General features: G+C 51.2%; 1 protein-coding gene across 7 annotated transcripts in view; it reads left to right on the plus strand.

The window, feature by feature from the left end:
- CNTFR (ciliary neurotrophic factor receptor) overlaps positions 1 to 24,464 on the plus strand; it is a 174,877-nt gene that overhangs the window by 111,900 nt on the left and 38,513 nt on the right. For all 7 annotated transcript variants that reach the window (XM_021380425.1, XM_021380426.1, XM_021380427.1 and 4 more), the window contains one exon: positions 14,376 to 14,606. In XM_021380425.1, the coding sequence (XP_021236100.1) occupies positions 14,376 to 14,606 (231 nt within the window). The remainder of the gene's footprint in view (positions 1 to 14,375; positions 14,607 to 24,464) is intronic.

A 24,464-nucleotide genomic window follows, 5' to 3' on the forward strand; every position in this document is an offset into this window, starting at 1 on the left:
TTTGTATGCACACAGCAGCATGGCTTCTCCAGCTGGGATGTGCTGTGGGATTGCAGCTGCACTCCCTGTCTGCTGGGCAGGGAGCGGTGAGCTCGCTGCACTTACCCAAGGGGTGCACTTAGAAAATAGCTGCAGGTTTGTGCAAGGTGAGTGACAGAGGAAAACTGTGGTTCACAGCCCACTTGGCTCCTATAGGAGATCTGGGTGAGGAGTGTTCCACCTGAGGAAGGAAGCCCTAGGAGTTCCCCAGGCTGCCAGGGCCCTCTGGAGGCATGAGAAGCCACACAGGACACCAAGGGTCTGCCCACAAATGACGTGTGCTGTGCTGGGGACTGCTCTTTCCGGGAGCTCTGTCCTAGCATTGATCTCCTTTTGGTGAGGAAAGAAGCAGTCCTCATCCATGGGTTACGCCTGTTGTTTTTATGCTTGTTACATTGGTGAAGGCTGCCAGAAGTGGAGGATCTCGTGAAGCTGTGACAGTTGGAGTGGAAACGAAGCATGTCAGGGGCTTGGCTTGTGCCAGCCTGCAAAAGCTGGGAAAGGTCTCACCTTGGAAGTTGCACGAGGCCACCCCAGAAGCCAGTACCTCATGCTGCCAGCACAGCCTGCTCCCACCAGCACGGGGACACTCAGTGTTTGTCCCTTTATAAGGGCTCCCAGCATCTGAAGTCCTGGACTGCAGGCTGCCCCGGCGCTATAAAGCCCATCTCAGAGCGAGATGAAGGAGCAAAGCACGGTGGCATTGGGCAATGCTTGCAGGGCTCTGGCAAAGGGAGCTGCAGCAGTGCCCAAGCAAAGCCCTGGATATAGCAAGAGCATAGTTGCAGTGAGAAACTGAGACCAGGAATCCTCCTCTCTGCTTTTTAAGAAGAGGGTTTTGCAAGGGTAGAAGCAGGGTGAAGGAACCACAAAACGTGTTCAGGAGGGCAGATGCTGTACACGACATGTACAGAAGGAGCAGAAAAGCAACTTGCAAGATGTGCAGTCTGTCGTGTGTCTGAAAAGAGCATCTTTCAGGATAAGCAGTGTTCGGCAGCACTAAATGGAGTGGATCCATGCAGAGAAGCCAATATAATTGTGGCATATTAAAAGGAAAAGAGGAAGAAGGATTGAGCAGGGTCTGTGGCAGGCTTGTTACTGAGAGGAAAAGCAATGCGTGTCACCTTGTAATGAGTGTTCTAGCAAGGCCAATCAGGTGGAGAAGTGAAGTGAGACTGCAAAGCAATCGACAGTGATGGAGGCAGGAGGGGTTACTGCAGTATTAGCTGATGTACAGACCGTTGATCTCATGGTGTAGGATTTTCTGGAGAATATTGTTATTTAGGCTTAGGTAGCACCAGGTGCTAATTGAAGCCGAAGAGTCTGGAGCCTTTTCCTTGCACTGCTGCATACACTGGTGTGCAGATTAGTCCTTGGCCCTGGGCAGGATGCATCCACCCGTGGTGCAAAACTTCCTGTGGATGGGGCAGAGCCTTGCTGCAGGGTGCCAGCAGCTGGCAGAGCCATGTGCCTCCCTTCGTCCCAGGTTCAGCACACCATGATGTGCCCTTCCTGGCTTTTTTAGTTTGCAAAGCCTGAAGTGTTTTCCCCAGTGAACATCCCTATTAGCTGATATAAACCATCCAGTCAGGCTCTTCTTAGTTATCTTTTTCTGGAGTGTTACAAAGCAGCCACAGGTCTGCAGAGCCCAAGCTGAAAAACACTGACCTGCAAGGCTGGGGGCCTGGAAGACCTCTGCCAGCTAAGAGCTTTGTGCTTTGTGGACAAGAGAGAGACAGCACCATCACTCCAAGGGGCTGGCTGGGATGCAGGAGCTAAAGCAGAGCTACGGTGTGTGGAACAGCTTGCCTCGCCCCGGTTAATTTGCTGAACTATAACGAGGTGTGCTCTGCTTGCTGGGAAAGGGTGCTTTGCTATGCTGCAGTGTGCTTCTGCTCTGGAGAAAGGCAGGAGCATACATGTACAGGCAGTGTAAAAGGGGTCTGCTGCAGCAGCCATCCTGGTACCCCCATGCCCATTCAGTCTAAGCAGACAGACGAGCGCCATGCTCCATCCGTGCTGCCAGGGGCACGGGAAGCAGAGCCTGGAGCAGTCCCTGGGGGACCCTCCAGCTGGAGCTGAGAATGCTGGACTTCTTGGGATGAGTCACGGAGAGCTTTCAGCTCCAGCCAAGCCGCAAACTCCAGCAAGTCGGGCCCTGCCGTGCTGTTCTGTGCCTGTGCTGTGGTTGCTCCAGCTGAGTGTGTGTAGTGCTAGGGAGAAACTGAGGCATGTAAGAGCAAGTGTGTCAAATCCAGAAGTTGACATCTGTCTGTCTAATCCCACCTCTCAATTTCCCATGGGAAGTCTCTATTCCTGGCCAACATTGAAAGCTGGAGATCTGCCACAACCCGTGCCTGCTGCTGGGAGAACTGGGAAGGCTTCTGACAAAACAGGAAAATGCAGTGATATAGCTTAGGAGTGGAGAGGGGCTGCTGAGCTCGTCATTGTGACTGCTTTTTGGAGGGGATGGAGGCACACAGCAAGATATGATGCGACCACATCCTGCCTCCTGTGCTCAGTAGATCTGAAAATTAATTTTACCGTCATGATGAAGAGCACAGGGTGACTGATGTGCCTTTCTCCTTTTGCCTTCAGTGGGGGTCTTGCTCTGTGGTGTATGGAGAAGACAGTGGAAGAGCTTGGGGGCTTGGGTCTGCAGTGGTGCTTCCAAGTTTGTAGAGCATCATGCAAGCCCCCTGATGGTGGAAGTAGTCCCAAAAGCAGCCATGGGTTTGCTTGATACTGGTAATTCACCACATCATTTCCAGTTGTGCTCCCAATGGGATTCTGTTCGTGTTACTGGTGCTTAGAACCATGGAACAGCTTGGGTTGGCAGAGACCTCAAAGATCATTCAGTTCCAGCCTCCCATACTCCTTTATGTCATGGCTGTCTCTGGGGTGTTGTCTCTGCCATCTTTGCCATATAGCACCCATCCCTCTCTCAGCACTGCAGGGCCCAGCCCTTTGAGTGGTAAAGGATGTCCTGGTGCAGGATGCTTGGTCTTGGTTGGTGTACTGGCTCTGCCAACCCCCTGGTTCATGGAATTACAGAATATCCCAAGCTGGAAGGGGTCCACAAGGATCACCAAGTCCACCTCCTGGCTCCACAAAGGACCACCCAAAATCCAAACCCTGTGACTGAGATCGTTCTCCAAATGCTCCTTGAGCTGAGGCTGCCCTGGTCAGCCTGTTCCAGTGCCACGCACTTCACCTTGGCAAGGTGAAGAACTTTTCCTTAACACCCAGCCATTGGTTGACACCATTTACGGATATCTCTAGGCTGACTTACTGTCCTTCCTGCCATATCAATGCTGCTTTGCTGGGGCACATCAGATCTGCCTCACACAGACAGCTCCTCCAGCTCTCAGCCCTGAGTGCAAAGGGACACTTCTGTCTGTCCTCCCAGCTTGCAGACTGAATTTCTGTTGTTCTCTCCCATATTGGTGGAGATTAATCTTTGCCTCCTCACTTTGGCGGAGAGCAAACCCTGAATATTCAAGGAACTGCGCTGAACTCAGTGTGACCATGGTTGGTGGGTTCTGGCCCTTAATTAATTAGCATTGATCGTGCTTCACTTCCAACAGCAGAGAAGGGAGCTGCAGCTCAGGGAAGCAGTAAGTGTTGCAACACAATCACTGCAGCCATTTTCATGCTGCTGGTCAGCGTTCTTCCAAACTTACATTGCTGCATTTATTTCTCCTTACTTTTGCAATTACATTCTTGGCAGCCCTGGAGAGATGGGTGTGGGCGTCCTATCAATCCATGAGTAGGACTTTGGGATGTAGACCCTGGAGGAGTATTTCAGGATTCAGGTGGCGGATTTAATGTTGTCCCAGTTTTTATCCTGCCCTAGATCACAGCTTGAAAGTGAAGACCATGCAGTGAGAACCACCAAGAATGGAGGCACACGTGGCAGAATTTTGAACGTAGGAACACAGCAAGCTCCATGTGAGCATGAGAGAGAGCTTCTTTACTGTGAGGGTGACAGAGCACAGGACCAGGCTGCGCAGAGGGGTTGTGGTCGTCTTCTCTGGAGATACTCGGTGCCCACCTGGACACTGCTCTGCGACTTTCTGTAGGGAACCTGCTTTGGTAGGGGGCTGGACTCGATCTCCAGAGGACCTTTTCAACCCCTAAGATTCCGTGATCCTGTGAATGTGTTTGTGATACTTTGTGTTGTAGATCAGTGAGGAGCTCCCAGCAGGTGCATGATGTTGGGGACAGGTTTGAACTGAGTTCCTCTGTCTCTTGCACAGCTGGAGCTGAGCAGCCTGATGTGCCAGGTGCCACAGGGCCCTGGGAGAGAAGGAGCACTGGATCTCTCACTACTTGCACCCGCGTGGGCCAGTCACTTCCTCTCATTTCAGGACTTGGGCTCCTGTTTGTAAGACACTGCCTTTGTTTGTTTCCTCTCTGAGCTGTCAGCTCACTAAGGTGCCTCTCGCTGCCTGCTTGTGCCGTGGGTCTGCAGCCTGAGCGGTGGGGAAGAGCCGCTGGCAGCACACCCCTCCAGAGCTCTGCCTGCTGCCGCGTGTCCTGGAGCTGCCGGGGAAATCCTCCAGGGAACTTTTTTCCGCTGGAAAATGAAGTCCTGTCAGCATCCACATGTTTCGTAAAACCGTATTTCTTCATCAGAGGGAAAAGGGGAACAAAACAGAAGCAGAAAGAGGGGATGGGCTGCGGTGTGTCCTTTTGGTATTTTTCAAAAATGGTTTTAATTGACACCTCTTCCTCCTGCACGGAAAGGTTGTAAAGCCTTTCTACAACACAGCAGGCTATTTAAAAGGTGCAGAACGCTTTTGGTTTCATTCTGAAGGAATCCAAGCTTTCTGTCGATTTGATTTGATTTTTTTTTTTAATTTTTTTTTTTTAGAATTTGTGGAATTTGGTGCTTTTGCACTAAAGCTGCACCTCAGCCTTATCCCAAGCCTCCCTGCAGCATCCCCAGGGCTGAGAGCATCCCTCCAGCCCCACCACCCTGTGTGGGCCGAGCCAGCCCCGGCTCCCAGCACACTTTTGCTTTGCTTTAGAAAATAAACATGTGTAGAGCCCAATGCCGCTGTGACTGACCGAGAAGGGGGGTGACCAGCAGAGTTGAAAAGATTGTTTTCTATTCATGGCCTCCAGCATGAGATAGGGAAAAAGCCACTTTCTGTCTGTGCACGCATAGATTTGCATTGATTGAAGGCAGAGTCACTGCCTCCCTGTGCCCTTTCTCTCCTTTTGGGCTCTCTCAAATCGTCCCTCCCCAAGAGCCCATGTGGCAGAGATGCACACAGCTCCTGCGTGGGGCTCTTCCACTACTGCCCATTGCCTCTTCCTTCCTTTCCCCCTCTCCTGACAGCAGCCTCCCACAGCCGACTCATTTCAGAGATGTTTTTTCTCTGCTCCAGCCAACATTTTTCTCTCCCCCATTACGTTTAGCTTCCCCCTCCCTCTTCCAAACTGTTTTTTTAAGCAATAAATAATTTCGGCATGCTGAAGAAGCATGCGAAGTCAGCGTTAGGCTACAGCGAAACGCTCCATTTGTTCTAGGAGCCCTTTCCCCTCAGAAAGCTTCCCCTAGTGTTTAATTTTAAAGCATGTCATTATTATTATTTGTTTTCCTACTTTCCAGAAGAGATTCCCATATTCTTTCGGCTTGTCTGGAGATTTCCACACACACACACAAACTTTTCCTTTGGCTTTTCTCCCTTGCTTGCTTTCTTTTTGCTGGGGTTAAAAGCCCCAAGTCAGCAAGGTACTTAAACACATGCTGAAAGTTAAGAGCTCGCCTAAGTGCTTTGCTGACTGGGAGCCAAGGATATTTTCTCGAGCCCTTTAAATGCTTCGGAACCTGAATTCAAAACGTTTTGCAGAAAATCCAGAATTCAAGTATCTCTTGTGCTAATGGTGGTTGTAATTCAGGAGTGCTGTCAGATAACAGCAGTGATCTTCCTCCTGGAGCTGGTGTATCCCCTTGCAGAAAATGCTTCCCTAAAGTCTTCCACCGCTTCAGGGAGCTCTCCGGAGATCTGGGCACGAGCTTTTGTTTCAGTCAGTGAACATGCTGGCATTTTGCTTTTTGTGCTTGACACTTGAGGCTTCTAAGTGTTGAAATGTAGGGGAAAAAAGCGCAATTTGCTCAAATCGCACTGAGCAAATGTCTGCCCCCAAACTCATGTTTTCTCATCATCCCAAACACAGAAGGGGGAAAACAAAAACAAGCTAACAAAAAAAAAAACCTACAAAATACACGCACACAAAAATATATATATTAAAAAAACAAGAACAACAACAAAAAAAAGGGAACAAAAATCCCTGTAAGTGGAGGGCTCTGTGAAGTGCAGCATCAGTAACTTGTGGTTAGGAGCAGCGCCCTGAGAGCAGCACCATGCTTCCCTTCAGAGAGATTAGTCTGAGGGGCTGTAGTAATGGCAGTCCAGAGAGGGAATGGCAGTGAGCAGAGGAGCAGGAAGGGCTGTGCAGAGAGGATGTGCTCCTAGAAGTGGAGAGACAGTCAGCATCAAACAGAAATTACGGCTCGGCTGCTTGGGGCTCCACACGATGGATGCAGGTCTCTGCCACCAGTCAGCTGCTGGGTCTGCTTAAAAATGCTTAGCTGTGTAATGGGGAGCGTTTCAGCTTTTTCTTTCCTTTTTATTTTTAAAGATTGAAATTGTATGTGTGCGTCTCTGTATGAGTCAACCTGCAAAGTCTCTACCTGCTAGCTGCAAAGCACCTGGCACTTGCGGTCTCCTGCTGAAGGCATTCATCTCTCTTTGTCTCTCTGATGGCAGCATGGCTCTTTCTGGCATACCCTGGGTCTAGTATCCTGGTGGGGCTGCACCCAGAAGATGCTCCATGTGGCTGTCAGGATGCAGCTCCCCAGTTGTGTGTGGCTCAGCACTGCTCATCGCTTCCAGGCTTGGCTTCGCTTGAGCACCCTTTGGAGTGAAAGGCATGAAATGCAAATGTAATATCTTCTTATTACACAAGCAGATCCTGAGACCTTGGCTTAATTGTTAATACAGCCCCTCGTGGGCAGAGTAGATTGTTGCTTTATTATTAATATTGCTTTGAAATCATCTAGGCTACAGGAGTAGAAGCGTTGCTTGGAGAAATGAGTGATGACGACTGAGTCAAAAAAAAAAAGGAAAAGAGTTGGGAAAATGCTTACCATCATATCAGTATCTGTACTTCCTCATGTGCACATCCTGCATCGGCAGCATAGAATCATAGAATCAATAAGGTTGAAAAAGATGGTTATCTAGTCCAACTGTCAGCCCACCCCCACCATGCCTACTAGCCATGTCCCTCAGTGCCACATTTCCACATTTCTTGAACACCTGTAGGCATGGTGAAAATGTCAGTTCCTCTGTTATCCCATTGTTCAAGAGCACAAGGAGAAATCTTGGGGCTGGTGCAGGGGGAAGAAGTCCATCTCTTGAGTGGAAGCAAGTCCCAGGGTCTCACCTCTGGTTGTTTATGGGTGCAGGAGGAAGTTTTAGCACTTCTTCTGGGAGTTCCCAGGCACAGGGCATTGTAATTTGAGTAATGGGATCATAGAATTGTATGATAGCTTAGGTTGGAAGGGACCTTAGACATCATCAAGCTCCAGCCCTCTGCTGTGGGCTGGTTGCCTCCACCAGCTCAGGCTGCCCAGGGCCCCATCCAACACAGCCTTGAGCACCTCCAGGGATGGGTGACCACCGCTCTCTGGACAGCAGTGCCAGCACCTCACCACTCTCTCAGTAAGGAATGTCTTCTGAATGTCTAACGTAAATCTTCCCTCTTTTAGTTTAAAGCCATTCCCCCTTGTTCTATCACTGTTAATCTGTGTAAAAAGTCAGATCTCCAGTGACTAGACTCCACCTGGACATAGAGCTGTTGACTACAACCCTCTGGCTGCAACCACCCGATCAATTCCATATCCACCGAGTAGTCCGCCCTTCAAATCCATCTCTCCAATTTAGAGATAAGGATGTGGTGTGGGTCCATGTCAAAGGCCCTACACAAGTCCAGGTAGATGACATCAGTTGCCCTTCTGTTGTCCACCGATGCCATCACTCCAACACACTCCTGGCCATGTGCCTCGTCCCTGCAAGGCTGAAACTCCCATACCTGTGGTTGAGGCAGCAGAGAAGTTTTTCCAGCTCAGGACGCAGAAGTTCACAAGTCAAGTTGCAGCGGCTCCAGCTTCAAGCCCAGCTGCTGCTGATCCACCCAGGGGTGTGAGCATTGCATCAGGCAGCGATGAGCCACTGGCCTACAGCAGGCAAAAGCCAAGCCAACAGACAGACAGAGAGAGCCTGAGGGGCTGAATTTTAGAGCTATTAAATGATTAAATGCAAAAAAAAAAAAAAGTTAATTTAACATCGCGGTTGTGATTTTACACACCCAAGAGCCTGGAAATTGAGAGCTCTGCTTCTCACACAGGGATCGTAACTTGGCACTGCACAGATTGTACAGTATGTAAAATTAGACCGGAGAAATAGTAAATATGCTGCAGGGACCAATACTGTCTTGGCAGAAGGAGGATGGACTGAGTGGGACCCAACAGGTCTCTTACGCCTCTGACTTCCATAATTCTGTGCTAATAAAAAAAAGCTCCCGCATAGTGCCTGGTGCAAAGCACAGCCTGGGGCAGGACAAGGTGGGAGTGGGGCTGCCCCAGTGTTTGTGCTCCAGGCGAGATTGCTGCTCAAGGATGAGTGTGTGGGCACCAACTAGGAGCAATGGGAAGGCTCTGCAGGCAGCTAGTGGGTGCCCGACATCTCTATCTGCCTCTTCCTCCTCCCTGTGTGTGGTAAATACAGGCGTCCTCGTGCTGTTGCTGAACCACAATGGGCTTTTCTTGTGTTTACGGCTGTGATTTGGGCACCTAATTCCGAATCCTATTGATTTCCTCTTAAATGGCGTTGAAAAGCCTGATCTAAGCACTCTTTTGTGGCCTAAGTTATTTGTCCTGTTGGCAGGAAATAGCAGAAGCAGAAAACAAGCCTGTAATTCATCCGCGGCGCTAACTCTTCTCACCTGGCCACGGAGGGCGAGAGCTCAAGCACGCGTGGCTTTAGCTTTGCCGGTGGGATTTCTCCACCACGCACTTGTTGCCCCTATTGCCATTTGTCCCCCTCTGGCCCTCTGAGCCCTACCCCACTGTGTCACCCTGCATGCTGGGGCAAGGAACCTGAGCTTGCAAGGACCAGCCCAGCCTTCCCTTTGCCTTTGGATGGAAGTCGAGGCATTGCTCGGCGTCTCCCAGCGAAGAGAATGCTTGGAATCCCAGATTGGGTGGAAGAGGTGGGGTATCTAAGGGAAGAGTTGTAGAATTGTAGGATCATTTGAATTAGACTTACCTGCAGTGAAGAGGGACATCTACAGCGAGATCAGGGTGCTCAGAGCCTGGTCAGACTGGAGCTGGCCAGGAGCTGACCATGGTGGAAAGGGAAAATGCCTCATTTGCAGTGCCCCTAAAGCAAACCTGCTTCCAGAGATCTGCTTCCAGGCTATCGAGAAGTGATTGAATACAAGTCCTTTAGCACCCATCTGTTATCTCTTAATTAAAGTTTCTTGCTAATTATTTTTTCTTGTCAAGAAAGCAAAGCTGCTGACTCCAGGGATTTACCAAAGTAGAGCAAACAAATGCGGACTCTGCTTGCTACAATTCTTCATTAATGGATAAAATTAACTTGGAGCGGTCCATATCTTTGGCTACATCAACGACACTTAATTATGCCTGTTTCCTTACAAAGATGTATTTAGTTTTAAATCACTGGTGGAAGAGCTGCCTCCTTAAGCATGAAATTCCTTCCTCTGGCAGGGAAGGTTTCTGCTGGCAATGAGAGCTGTGCAAAGACCAAGCAGCACTGGAGGGAACATGTGTGAGGAGATGAGGTGTAGGATTTGCTTTGGGAAGGTGGTGTAGGGAAACCCTCTCCAGTACCAGTGGCTGTTTCATCTCAGGAAGGGGCCATAAAGGTGCAGATGGGAACAGAGCCACTTGCATCCCTGGAGCATGGTCAGTGATATGCAGGCTGGCCAGCAAAGTGCTGGAGCAAGAGAGAGGACACAGGGTTGTGCCACTGCACACCCAAAGGCCAGTGGAAGCCTGAGACATCCCACTGATCCTGTTGTTTTACTGGTCTCATTTACAGTGGAAAGTTGCAGAGTGTGAGACCTTGCTGCTTCATCTGCTTGGAAAGCTCTCGGCATACCCCTGGCACCTTGTAAATATTAAATGTATAATTTATGAATACATACACAGAGATCGAATTATCCACTCAGATTATTAGTCATGGCTTGCACACAGCTCTGGGTGGGAGGTACGTAGGCTAATGGAGTGATATACACCTTAGGATAGATACCTCTGTCCTAAGGCACAGATGTGTTTCTCCGTCCCGCTGTAGAAGTGCTTCACATCCTGCTGGGGAGAGGGGGACATGTCCTTTCTCACTGCCTCAGTTTCCCCATCTGCAGGGTCAGAGCTGAAGGCCAGGCAGAGGAAAAGAGTGCAGTGGGTGTAGAACTCTTGTGTCTGTCCCCCAAAATGCTTTCAATCCCTCAGGTGGGATCCTGCCCATACCCAGGCTGTGGGGAATTGGAGAGTCCCCAGAAAGGCTCTGATCGCCCTCACTGTTCTCATCCAAAAGCAGTACTGATGTCCGCAGCACAGGACAGGCAGAGTGCCAGCAGGGTGCCATGCATTCACATGGTGATGTGGCTGGATGTGCTGGGACAGGAGGGATCTGGGTACCTGGATCAGCTCCAGTGAGCGGCTCTGTAAACCTGTCTGAGAGAAATGCCTGCTGTTACTGTGCTTTGGGTTTCTCCTTCATCAGGAGCCTTAAATCACTGCCCTGGGAAGGAGCATTGCTTTCAAAGACCTGTCTTCCAGGAAAGACTCCCTCAGCCTTTCTGAATGCATGCCAGCATGTTTGTGCTGTGTTTAAGGACAAATAGGATATAATTCAAGTTGCCTTTACCCCCCTTCCCAGCCTAGTCCTGACATCCCCAGCTACAGACAAGTCCTCAGTCGCAGTCCCAAGAGGCAGGGCTGGGACCTCCAGAGCTTTGCTCTGACCCAGCCCTTCCTCCTACACACCAGATAGACAGTTTTGTTGGCCCACTGCTGCAATGAGCTTTTCTCCCTGCAAGGCTGGTGGGTGATGCTGCATCTCTCAGCATCTGTCTCTGCCAAGCAGGTCTCTGGGTGTGAGGACAGGAGGAGCAATGGCCTTTTGTGAGACAGCAGGAAAAAGGAAAGCAAAATGTCTTTACTTTGTGCAAAAGAAAATAATAGAGGAGAACCTGGGTGAGATACTGGGACTCATACTGGAGATCTGTGATCTATATCTATCCATCTGCCCATCTGCCTAGTCATCTGTCCATCCATCCATCTGCCCAGCCATTTGAACAGCCAACCATACATGCACACCCACTGCTGTTCAGTGATCCTTTCCTCCCTCCTTCCAACCACCCACCCATGCATTCATTCACCCATCTGTCCACTCATCCCTTCATCCACACACACAGCCAGCCAGCCAGATGCTTATATGCTTAGTCCTCCATCCTCCTACCTGTCTCTGCATCCCCACATACACTCATCCATCCATCCACTTACACAGTCATCCATCATTTCTTCTTCACACGCTTCCCTCCATCCCAGCTGCACCCATCCAGCCAGCTATCCATCTGTCTGCAAGCACACGCTCGTTTATCTGCCCACCCATCCATCTCCTTCCACACTTCTGCCTATCAGGCCATTTATCTGTGCCCATTCGAGCTATCCCTCCTCACACAGGCTCCTCAGCTGGGATGCTCTTCCTTCTTTCTGCCTATCATTAAGGTTTTCTAAGACACTCAAAACAAACTACTGGTCTGTGCAGCCCCTGTTCCACCTACCAGCAGGACACAGGAGCTGATATCTGGAGAGAAAGGAGTAGGACAAGTGTTGGAGTGCTTCTCCCATCCCTCCGCATGTTAGCTGCTGCCAGCCTCGCTGGTGCATCTCCACCATGGGTGGAATCCTCCGCTATGGATTCATTTAATTGCTATTTTCCCACCAATTTTGACAATCATAGCAACAGATGGATATGGGTTTCTCTAATTTAATCACACATTGTGCAAAAAAAAAAGTGCTTTGTTTTCCATGCTTTCATTTGCTGCCCCTTAATTATTTTATTAGGAGAAAGAGCCAGCAGTCCTTCTCTATTCATCCTCTTCATGTCAGTCAGCGTCGCTCAGGTGTCCATCATGCCTCCAACCAGTGTCTCATTGCAGGGATGAAGAGATTGAGTCTGTCAAGCCGTCCCTTACACAGAAGCTGCTTTCAACCTTTGTTCCCTCACGTTTCCTTCCGCTGCTCCATTTTCATCTGAACTGTGCTCTTACTGGGGCAGGCACAGATTTGTGTGCTGCTTCTAGGGTACGCTGCTTTCCATTCTCAATCCCGTTCTTAATAATTCTTAACGTTGCATTTGCGTCTTTGATTGCCACTGAGCTGATGTTGTCAGGAACGCGATCACTCCAAGATACGTTTCCATGGAGGCTGCAGCTAATTTGGAGCCATGACTGTGCAGGGAGAGCTGCTTCATCGACACAGCACGTACTGTGATGCCCTTTGGGATGCTTTTGCCCTCAGCTTTAACTTTGCTGCCCTGACAGCCTCAGCTGTCTGCTCTCACTGCCTTGGCCCATGAGTTATGAGTGAGCTGGTCAGCTCGGGTCCAGCTCTGAGCTCTGTCAAACCTCACTGGTGACGTCTTCCTCGGCCAAGCCTGACCGCCTCTTCTCACCTTTGGTCTCCTGACCTTTAGCTGCTATAAATCCTTATGAGGACTCTCCTTGAGTTCAGGGATGCTTGGTTTCCCTGGGAGCCCTGTTGCTGTGTCAAAAATTATTTGGAAACCCAGGAGTATTTTGAGACCTGAAGAGGCTGATGAAACCTGGAAGGAGATGCTCACACCCTGCTCAATCCCCATCCTGCTTCATCCCACATTATACATTCACAAAAATGTTTTCATCCTTGCCACATACAGCTCGGAGAACAGCCTGTCTAGCAACACAGGAAAGATTCAATTGCCAAGCATCATTAATGAATGTCGGCTCTAACTCCTGTCCAGAAACCTGAGAAAATTCAATTAGGCAGCTGGTGCCCAATGAGCTGTGTTGCTACACTCATGAGATGCTAAATCAAACAGCTCAGCAAGGCATCGTGTTATTGTAGAGAGAGGAAAAAAAAGAGGCGGGGAGATAAACAGCATAGCATGTGCCAAGCAGCTGTCCCTTTCCAAGGCATGGCACAGGTAAGCTGCAATCCTCCCACCTCATTTGCTAGGCAGGGAGTTGAAGGCAGCTGCCCGCTTCCCACCTCTGCTAGTAAGTAACTCAAAGTTTGCTAGTGACAAGTCCTGGGGCCCTGTCACCTCTCTCCCCTGGGAATTTCTGGTGTGTGTATTTGATTTGCATCTTGCAATGAGACACGGGAGTGCAGGAGTGGCAGTGACTTGTTGACACAAACAACTGGATGTGCTGTGGGGCGTTTGGCTGGTGAGCCATACAGGTAGCTCTAATGTGTCCTATCCAAGGTAAAGATGGGAGGAAAGCATCCTGTGATCCTCAGCACTGGTGAGGCCACACCTCAAGTACTATGTTTGGTTCTGGGCCTCTCACTATAAGAAAGACATTGAGGCTCTGGAGCGTGTCCAGAGAAGGGTCTGTAGCACAAGTCTTGTGAGGAGCGGCTGAGGGAGCTGATACTGTTCAGTGTGGAGAAGAGGATGCTCAGCGGAGACCATATCAGTCTTTACAACTCCCTGAGAGAAGGCTGTGGCAAGGTGGGCTCAGCTTCTTCTCCCAGGTAACGGTGATAGAACTAGAGGGATTGGCCTTCAGTTGTGCCAGGTGAGGTTCAGGTTGCGTATTAGGAAAATCTCTTCTCAGAAGTCTTGTGATGAATTGGAACAGGCTGCCCAGGGAGATGGTGCAGTCACCATCCCTGGGTGTGTTCAAGAACTGTGGAGATGTGCCACTGAGGGTCATGGTTAGTGGGCATGGTGGTAATGGGTTGGTGGTTGGGCTAAATGATCTTAGAGGTCTTTCCCAACCTTAATGATTCTTTGATTCTGTGAGATAGATGTGGTCAATGAGTCCCAGTTCGTTTGTCCTTGCCAGCTGATCCACTCCAGCACTCTGGTCTAAGGTCACAATATCTGGGCCAAAGGGAGAATGTGAACTTGCCTGGCCATCATGTCAGCCCATGCTCCAGTCCTTCCCGTGCTTGCTGGTCATGTAAGATCCTGTTTCCAAGGTAGCCCACATGCTCTGATCTCACCTGCTTTTCTCCTCCACAGACAGCCACATCCAGTATGAGCGGGTAGGCGCCGACGTGACCATGAAGTGTGGTTCCATGGACTGGGATGCAGCCGTGACCTGGACAGCCAATGGCACCGACATTGATGACTCCCACCTGAATGGGTCCTACCTGATCCTGAAGAATGTGGACCTGACACAGAGTGGCCAGTACTCCTGCTATGAGGGCTCCTCCTGGCACCTGAAGTACCAGACCTACCTTAGGGTGGGAGGTGAGCACCCTGGTGTGTGACATTGTGGGGAACGGGGGACACAACCACACAGTCCATGCCAATCCCAATACTGTCCATATATATGGTTTCCTGCTGCACCGTGCAACACAGCCTACCAGCAGTGTATGAATATTAGCAGCAGGATGCTGGAATCAGCCTCTCCAGCCCCAGACTTTGAGTCAAAGCTGGTAATGATGCCCATACAATAATTTCGGGAGGGATGTTGCTTCACCAGCCAGCCCAGTGCCGTGATACAGCAGAAGGAACATCATCTGCAGGTGGAAAGGGTTTGTACATGGCTGTGGTGGGGGACAGCTGCACATTTCACAGGATTTTGCATATCTTAAGCGGGAGATGCGCTGATTCACAGGTCTCTCTGCGGGAGATAAGAGCTGTGCTATATTTCACACCACGCTGATAGCTGATAGCAGCTGTGTGTTTTGCGGGCTGCAGTGTTTGTACAGCTGATAGCAACTGTGGTTTTCACACTTGCAACTGAGAGCTGGGGGTGCCTGGGAGCGGTGTTTGGCATGTCTGGTGGCAGAGTGGGGGCTGCTGCAGAGGATGCTGAGAGGTACCAGTTGTAGGACCCTGAATATGTGCTTTGTAGGTGGCCATTCCCATGGGTGGGAGATGCGGCAAAGCCTTTCTCTGCTCCTTGTCTCACCTTCAGCTCCCTGCAGGTGCATCTCTACCGTAGACCATGGGCCAGGCAGAGGGCTTACCTGTGTCATGCATAAGCCTTGCAAATTGGGCAGAAAGGTCCATCTGCGTCAGTAGGTCCAAGTTTTGGGAACGCTGCATGGAGTGACCTTGTGGTGCTGGTGTCTAATGGGAGGGATGCTGGCACACAGTGCAAGGATGCTGGAAGAAGCTGGATGTCAAGGAAAGAAGCAGGCAAGTGGAAGCAGAGAGGATGGCAATGAATGGCATGCAGCAGGCAGGTGTGTGGCCAGAGACCTCTTGGCCATGTCACTGGGCTGAGATGGTGGTCCACGACCGTGGTGCCACCAACACCCTGTACTCCAGGCAGGGGCTGCAGCCCAAATCTAGAGCTAGCAAGGGGAACATTGTCTCCAAACATCCCCTCTGCAGCTGTGACATCACCATGACTCTGCAGTGACTCCTACCTCTGCTCAACACCTCACTAGTAGTAAGCCCTGTCAGTCCAGTCTGGGACCTATGGGAACTGCACAGTGTTACAGCCAAAATCCTGCTGTTTTCAATTACGGCGTGTTCCCGTCCACTGCCCTCTCCTGGCCCCGCTGGGCACTGGGCAGCCGAAAGGCACGCTCAGACACCACAGGGACCATGAGCAATAAATAAATGAGTGCCCGGTGTTGTTAATGCAATTAAGTATGCAAGAAACTAATCGGATGAGACCCTTTTAGTGGTAATTAATTTAATTGCCTGGATTTAATTTAATGTTCTTGGTGAAGTTTCTTTTCCCAGCACCCCTGCTGCCCCTGGCCCCCGACTGCTCCCCCTTTCCTGCCCTCACCAGGGGCAGTTGGTACCCCAAGGTGTGCAGGGTGCTACAGAGAGCATGTTTGGGAGCATCCTTGGAGAAGATAGTCATGGTTTGCAGCATCCCCATGGTAGCTAATAACCATGGGGATGTTTGCTGAGCTCAGCTGAGTATGTGGAGCGAGTGCATGCAAGGACCACGAAGGAGAACCTGTGATTTGTAGGATCTTGGACTCATTTAAATTGGATAGGAAGTTAAGTGAAAACAGGCCTGTGGCTGCATTTTCATTTCTTTAGCAGGGCAGAGCAGCAAAATTGAAGCAGTGTTAGCTGTATGAATAAAGAGAGAGCAAGGAGAGAAATGAGCTGTGCAGGGAGGCTGGAGGGGAGCTTAGAGGTAACAGAAGTAGAGTGTGGTCCTGAGCGATGCTGGGGAAAAAGGAGAAAACCTGAAGGTGGTCATTAGCCAGTTTTGTTAGTGTCTGAGGCTGTCATTGGTGGTACCCAATGGGAACACAGGGAAAGGCGGCATGTCTCCTGTGCTTGGGAGAAGTAGAAATCCCAACCACAGCATCACAGGGTGTGCTTAGGAGAAGGAACAATTAAAGAGATGGAGACAAATGGAAAATGGGAGAAAATAAAACGGAGGCTTGCCAACAATATATCATGGCAGATTAACCTGATAGCTCTCTTTGATAAGGGAACTGATTTCCTAGGCCCAGAAACACAGCCGATGTAATCTATCTTGACTTCAGTGAAGTATTTTGTTATGATGCCACGTGGGAAATTATGAGTTAAACCAGAGAAAATGTGGATTAGTATGGGAGTTGGAACATGGCTTAGGAAATGGCTAAAGGGGATCAGATTGTGCTGAAAGGGGAGCTGCTGGGAGGGATGGGGGAGCTGCGGCATCAGCCTTCGGACCGCGCTGTGATGTTTTCCATAGTGGCACTGGACCAGGAGGAGGAGGGAGCATGGGTGGGACATGGCTGTGGGGTGACCCCGGGGTATCTGGGGTGAGGGTTTCATGCTGGAAGGGCCAGAATGCAAGTGGGGCAAAAGGCACAAAGCACATGAAGGTGGCTCACTGATGTGCTTTCATGGACTGGTCCTCAGGGTGGGATTTGATATCTAGATCCAAGTCATGGGGAATGTGGCCAGGATCTTGGCAGCACCCAGTGGAGTGCAGATGGTTGGGGATAGCCTGGCTGCCCCATGGCTGCAGACATCGGGATGCTGGCACACAGGCAGTGGGGACAGTGTGTGTCCAGGAATGGCGTGACTGAGACGTGGGGAGCCCACTTGGGAGGGCAGGAAGGACCCACAGGCATGCTTATACCGGTGAGTCCCATCCACTAGGCACACAACATCTGGGGGACAGTGGCACTTCTCCGGAACAGCTTCTTCCAGAGAACTTTGGGCAACGATGTGTAGCTTTTCAGCCTTTCATCAAGTGGTGGCAACTGAGCGTGGGGTGAGCCATAGGAAGTCAACCACAATAGTCTTCCCCGTAGCCTGGAGCATGGTGGGTGTCTGAGCATGGCTGGAAGCAGTGGGCAATGGGGCCGTGGGCTTTGCAGGGTTCTGGGTACCGGGCTCCCGGCTACCCTCGTGAGCTGCAGCATTTGGAAACGCGTGGCCTGAGGGCCCATGGATGGATGTAACAAAGACGTTGGGAAATAATGCGCTCTTGAGGTTTGGCACACGGCTCCGTGCATTACAGAATGTTATAAAAATACTGCTAATGGGCCAGAGAGGAGTGGAAACGCACGGTGGAGAGGCTGCCAGAAGCCGGAGAGCGCACATGGGAGCAGGGAGGCCTTGTGTGCAGGCAGGGGAGGGAGGCAGCAGCCGGGCGGGAGTCCGTCCTTCCGCTCCCATCTAACCTGCTTGTCTCTGTGCCCTGCCTGATGGCATTTGCACCCCTCTCGCCCCTCTGCCCTGGGATGCTGGAGTGCCCTGCTCGCCCCATCGCTGACAAATTCCCTGTGGCAGGGGTGCAAATTGGGATGTTGGCTGTGGTGGGATGGGGATGTGCGGCCACATGCCAGCCCAGATCCTGCCCGCAGCGATGGGAGATGGGCAGGCTCCAGGCTGGCTTCCTTCCTCCTGTGTCTATCACTGCAGTGGCTGGCGAGAGAAAGGGAAAAAACATGCGGTTTGACAGAAAACGACATGGAAAAACAACCAAATTAACAGAAAAACAAACAAAGCAAAACCAGAGCGGGGGGGGGGGGAGGACAGGGCAAAGCAACAGGAACCACATGTGAGCAGGGAGGCCGAGAGAGCCTGAGTGTGTTCTCTGGCCTGATTAGTGAGCGATCAAACATCGGCCACTAATAAATAATCAGAGCCTCCCTTCTCTCTGCCTTAGAAGTCCCTTTCCTCCCAGCTGGGCTCCAGCTGCGACTGGAGGATTGGACTGCAGTATGCTTCTTTTTTTTTTTTTTTTTTTGCATAACGTTTTTTTTTTTTTTTCCTTCACCCATCCAAAATGAAGAAACAAAGGAGGTAAGGATCTCACAATGTGCCACATTCGTCTCTGGTTCCCCAGCTCAGGACGGAGCAGCAGGCAGGTGTGAGCATCCCACAATGTGCACTGACTCCATGAGGTGGCTGTCTGCCCAGCCTCCTCTGGGGGTTGATTTGGTAAGAAAAATTGCACTGATTGTGCACCCACGCCCCCAGCCACCCGTGTGAAGGTGCATGGGGTCAGCCCGGTGCTCCCGCTGATGTAGGGTCAGCGTGTGCAAATATTTTCCTCCTTGTGTCCAGCGATCTGTGACATAGGGATTGTTTTTTTCTAAAAGACTTTTTGATGGATTTTTCCCCCATGAATTTAGCCAATTCTTTCCCGTGGCTGTGTAAACTTGAGGCTATTTCAAGAGCAGCAAGCTAAACACGGCGGTGGCTGCTGCCGGGCACCAGGGCCAGCTGGCAGCGCCAGCACTCCGTCCTTCTCTCCTTCCAAACCAGGCACCCACATCCCTTCTGTCCCATGAGAACATCACTCATTTGGCTACACTCGGGCAGAAATGCATTGACCTGGAGCAAAACCACACTGAGGATAGCACTAATAAATCAAAGCATGTGGCTGCTCATGTTCCAGCATCAGGAGATGCACCCAGAATCTGTCAGCCTTTGGCTGTAGGTTTTTCTGTAAAAGTCGATTGCACTGGGGGATGCACAGGTGGGCAAAGAGCCACTGCCCCATCCCTGGAGGCGTTCAAGGCCCCCCACAAATGGGGCCCTGGGCAGCCTGTACTGGTATGGGACAACCAGCCCACGGCAGGGGTTGGGAGTGGGAGGGCTTTAAGATCCCTTCCAACCCAAGCCATTCTCTGATTCTAACATTCCATGATAGCACATGGGGCTGATCAGATTGCAGGAGTGCCTCATTAATAGAAATGCAGCTTCATTTCATGGGCCGTGCAGGCTCTCCACATGCCCTGCTTTGCTGCTTGCTCATGGATGGGAAAACTCAATGGAAGATCTTTGCTGCCTGCACCCTGATTTTGAGTCTTGGCCCGAGGACAAGATGGGTATGATATTCAAGTTACCATCCCAGCTTTTTAAGCGACAGGCCAAAAAATACCCCACCAAAAAGCCCAACCACGCTCTCAAATGCAATTAGTGCTAATTGAATTAGGAGCTGGGCTAGAAAAACAAAACACTTTCAGTGGCAGCAGGCAATCTTTCTGCGGTGGCCCCATGGGAGAGGATGGATGAAGCTGAGCCCTCAGGCCCTATGTGCACACGCACGTACATTTGCATGCTCACACCCATGCATTGCACGCGCCCGCACCCCTCTGCCTTCTCCCGTCCTTCCCTGCGCCGTGCTCGGCAGCCTGCCCAGCTGCAGCATAGCAGAGTGATGCTTCTTTGGCTCGCCGCATAAAATATGATAATCTGGGGCAGCCGGTGTCAGAAACAATAAAAATATCCCCTCTCCCACCCCGGCGGCCCCCCTGCACTCATGGGAGCTGGGGGCGGAGGGGCTCAGCGGCACGTGGCATTTATTAGGTGCTGCAGCGTGGTCTCGCAGAGCCTGTAGGTCTGCCCCAGAGCAGGGAAGAGTTTGGCACATGCGGGGTCCTGGGTCCCCAGGATCCAAAGGGACCTGGCCCCATGCTTGACCGTAGGGACCCATGAGCTCATGGCAGCTTGGTGGTGATGGAGGGCTGTGCCCTGAGCCTGAGTCATGCAGGAGCATCCCATGTCACAAGGTCACAGAGGAGCCATCACTTCTCCTGGGAGCTCCTATCACTGGGTCATTTTGACTTCGGATGTTTCGCTGCCCATCCTCTGCTTGATGCCATCTGCTCCCAGACTGCTTCTCCCTCACAGCACCCCCTTTTCCCTGGGATGGGGTGAGAGGAGAAGAGGAAGAAGAGCTTTGGGGCACCATCCCCATATGGCACGGCTGGGTTCTGGGGACTGTGCCATGCCAGTGTCCCATGTTACAGCCTCCTCCGCTCTTTTGAGGTTTGTTTATTCCTTGTTAACATGACAAAAACAGCCTGGTAATTAGCAAAGCCCAAGTCCAGTCTAAACAGCTTCCCGAAGCCCCTGTTCCTCAGTGCCAGGAATGAAGGATGTGCGGTGCCGGAGGAACAGAGCCTCCCTCCCCTTGGCCAGGGCACAGTGGCTGCGGGCCGGGGCTGTGCGTGCTGGGGGACATGCGCTGGCGGCACTGGGCTCTGCTTACACCAGGAAGGATTTTGTCTTGGCCTCTCCTAAGTGCCCCTTGTCAAAATATTTAGTGCGAGCTTCCTGCTGCCTGCCCGTGGTGGGTCCTCAGCTCTGGGAGGTGATGGAGGGGAAGGACCAGGATGTGGCTGCTGCCTGTCTCTGCTCTGTAGGACACGTCTGCGGGGACCCATGGTGCAAAGACCCCTTAGTGGGGACCTCTGCCTTCCCCAAAGCTTGTCAGGAGGAGGGGTGACAACACTACCGAACAGATTCCAAAGGAGTGAAGGTGACAATAAACCCTTATTTTTCCCGTCTGTCAGTGCTTCTCCATCCTTCTATCCCTGGTGGTGGCAGCTGGGCAACAGTGAGGTTCCAGCACCCGATGTACTTCAGCATGAAAGACATTGTCGTTAATGATGGTTTCCCGAGCTGGTGCACCCGCTGTGAATAATTTAAAAGAACTAAATGTGTGCTAACAGCAGCAGGTCTGCGTGGTCAGGGAGGGGAGGAGAGGAGAGAGAGAAGAGTTGTGGGTCTGGAAAGTAGAGCAGGGAGTGAAGTGAGATTATTTTCCTACTGTTCGCAGGACAGGGTGGTGTCCCACCCCCCCGGAAAAGGAGTCAGAGGGTTCCCATGCCCGGTGGATCCCTTCACTCTCTGTCCCCTCCCGAGCTGTCAGCATTGGTACCAGAGGCAACTGCAGGACAATTTCCAGTTGCTCTTGCTCCAAGCACTTTAATGCTGTTTAAACAATTACGCAGTTGATAAATTTTGACAAGAAGAGATAGAAATAGCCTGGGAGAGCCGTGCAGTAGAAATGCTCTAAACAGATGTCCCTTTTCTCCCCCTCCCCTGTTCCCTGGGGGTCTTTATTGTTTGCTGCCAACTAAACAAGACTGTTTGCTCGAGTTGGGACGGTGGGGAGAGGGAAGCAAAATGCCATATTAGAATGTTTTATGATACGGTCCCTGCAGTGATGGCTGCTTGTTTTCTCTCCAGAATGATCTCCTCTGCATCGACAGGAGCCATGCACAGCTTGTGAATACCACAGTGATGTTTGCCCCCTCTCGCTGGCTCACTGGCTACTGCGTTCAGCAGCCAGTGGTGGTGCAGGGGCCACTTGTCCAAGCCCAGAGATAGAAGGGGTAGAGTGAGTAGCATCTGTGGGAGATGCTTGATTTCTTGCACAGCTGAGCTCAGGTGTACAGGGAGAGGAGAGAGAAGCTGCTGTCTGTACCCAGAATCAGCACCTCTTGTATTTTTCTTGCCACAGCCACTCACCCGTCCATCCCTGGCTTCCCCAGTTCTCCATCCAGGTGCATTCGCTTTCTGCAAAGGCTTTGTCCTTTGACTCCTTCCTCCCTTGCCTGCACGCAGTGGAATGCAGGAGCTCTGCTCTCTCTTTGCTCATCCTGGGGGTTTGGAGCTGAGCACGGCTGCAGCTTTACTTTTGCTCCCCTTCTGCTCTTTGCAGAAATTCCCAATCACTCTGATCCAAGCAGGAGCCCCCCTCTGCCTTCGGGACCCCTGGGGGTTCCAGCAGCAGTGCAGGAAGGCACCAACCACGTCTGCATGTTTTGCACAATGCCAGGATTGGCACAACTGCAGAAGCCCTGCATGGAGTGGTCTGTGGGGTGGCACGAGGGTCTCAAGGACAGGGGCTGGACTCTTTTCATGGTGCTATCAAGTGTGTGGGTGGTGTTCACTCTGGCCAGGCTCCCTGCAGGAAGGAGCCCACCAGGGCTCTCAGCACAGCTGCTGGTCTGCTGCTCTTGCACAGAGGCAGGTCTCCAAATCATCTGCAGCTCCAGCCTGCACAGGCTCCAACATAAACAGCCTGGGCACAGGTGCGTGGGGTTTCCTCCAGCTTTGCTTCAGAGCAAAGCCCCATGTGGGGCTCCCCAGCCTGCCCAAGGAGAGCACCTGCAGCACGTAGAGCACTCTGGAGCAGGGTGCGTGTCATGGGGGTCTGCTCCGGGCTGCATCCTCCTGCACCATCACTGCTTTTTTTTGCAAAGAAAATGCAGTGTGTGCAAGCAGAAAAGGAATTTGCAGCTGGGGTAAGAAGCACTGAAGTGGAGTGAGCTCCTTCGTGTCACTTTTGCTATGTCTGCAGCAGGGAGATAGACCCGCAAAGAGGGATTTTCTGTAACTCCAGCTCAAGTACTGCACTGGACAAAAATGGTGAAGGTCCCATGTCAGATCCTTGCATCCTTCCTGGAGAAGAGAGTGTGAAGAGAGGTAGCAAGTCCCACAGACCCCTGTGCTATTCTGATTTGACTCTTGCACACCAGCAACAGTCTCATCACTTCCAGGTAGAGGAACCAACACACACTTTTTTATCTGAAAAGGCGGTGTTTGTGGGCATGATTTTTGTCCTTGTGGGCAGCACTGCATTTGCAGCCTCTCTAGGGCTGTCACTGACTGCTATGTTCGTCTGTGCAGAGTTCTGCTTAGAAAAAGGGTGGTGGGCTTCTTCAGTGGCATTAAGAAGCCCATCACCTGCTTTGACTTATGGTTTGTGCGGGTGTAACTTTGCTGTATTCCCTTCCCTTACTTCCCCATTTCTAGCATCTGGGGTTCAGGGATAAATGTTGGGGGCAAATGGAACCCAAGGGCTTAATTATGATGAAAAAAAGCAAAATTGCAGATAGCAAAGAAGGTATCTCTTACAGAAGGGTGCCAGGATAGAGACAGCACAAACTATGAGATTGCATTGGGACAGAGCAGTCTGGGGCTGCACACAGAGCCAAGGCAGTGCCAACTCCACCAAACACTGTGTGTGTGTGAGGAGGAGGCAATTTTACCTCGTTGCAGATCAGATTTGGGACATCATTGCAGTCTGTTGCAGTTGCACTAGTTGATATGTGAAGGTCCCTTATAACTGAACTGTTCTCTTTTCTTCTGTTCTGTAGTGAGTAAGGAGGACCTTGGAAAACCAGAGAAGGTGCAGAAAGATGCAAAGGGAGCAGGGGGAGCTTCTGTAAGGAAGGAAACTTAAAATAGTCTGCTTGGTGGCTTCAAAAGGAGCTGGAAAGATGCCCTGACTCTGGCTGGTAATTGCCTCCAAGCAGAGAAGACACCGGGTACTAAACTAGCAAGCAAAGCCATAACTAGAGCCAGTGACTGGAAGCTGAGCATAGCCACATTCAAATTAGAAATGAGGCTTATATTTTTAATAGAAAAAATGATTAAGCATTGGAACAAACTGCCAAAAGCCGTGGTGGCTCCTCTGCTGCTTGTTATCTGCAGAGCAAGGCTGGCTGCCTCTCTGAAGGATGATTCAGTCAAACACGAGTTATTGGGCTCAATGGACGGGTAACAGAGGGATGTAATGGCCTGTGCAACCCAGGAGGTCAGGTGAGATGAACTAATTTTCTCCCGTGGCCTTCAAGCCTGTGAGTTAAGGAAGGTGGTGCATATCCCTGTCTTGCAGATTTAGCTTCATGGACACTTTTCTGCTGATTGGTGCCCTGATAATGTGACTCAGGCATTCGGTGGTTGGAGGTGGGCTCTGGGACAGTTGGAGGGTGCTGCACATCACTGTATGGGATGGGACAAAGGCAGCCCTGAGGGTGCAGGCGTGCATCACCCACTGGACGCCACACACCCCATGTGCTTATCCAAAGTGGTGGATGCTGTGCAGAAGGATGCAGCACAAGGCGAGAGGGATTAGTGCAAGGCAGCAGGTTGGGTGGG

This window comes from Numida meleagris, chromosome Z (genome assembly GCF_002078875.1).
Source record: "Numida meleagris isolate 19003 breed g44 Domestic line chromosome Z, NumMel1.0, whole genome shotgun sequence".
Lineage (NCBI taxonomy): Eukaryota > Metazoa > Chordata > Aves > Galliformes > Numididae > Numida > Numida meleagris.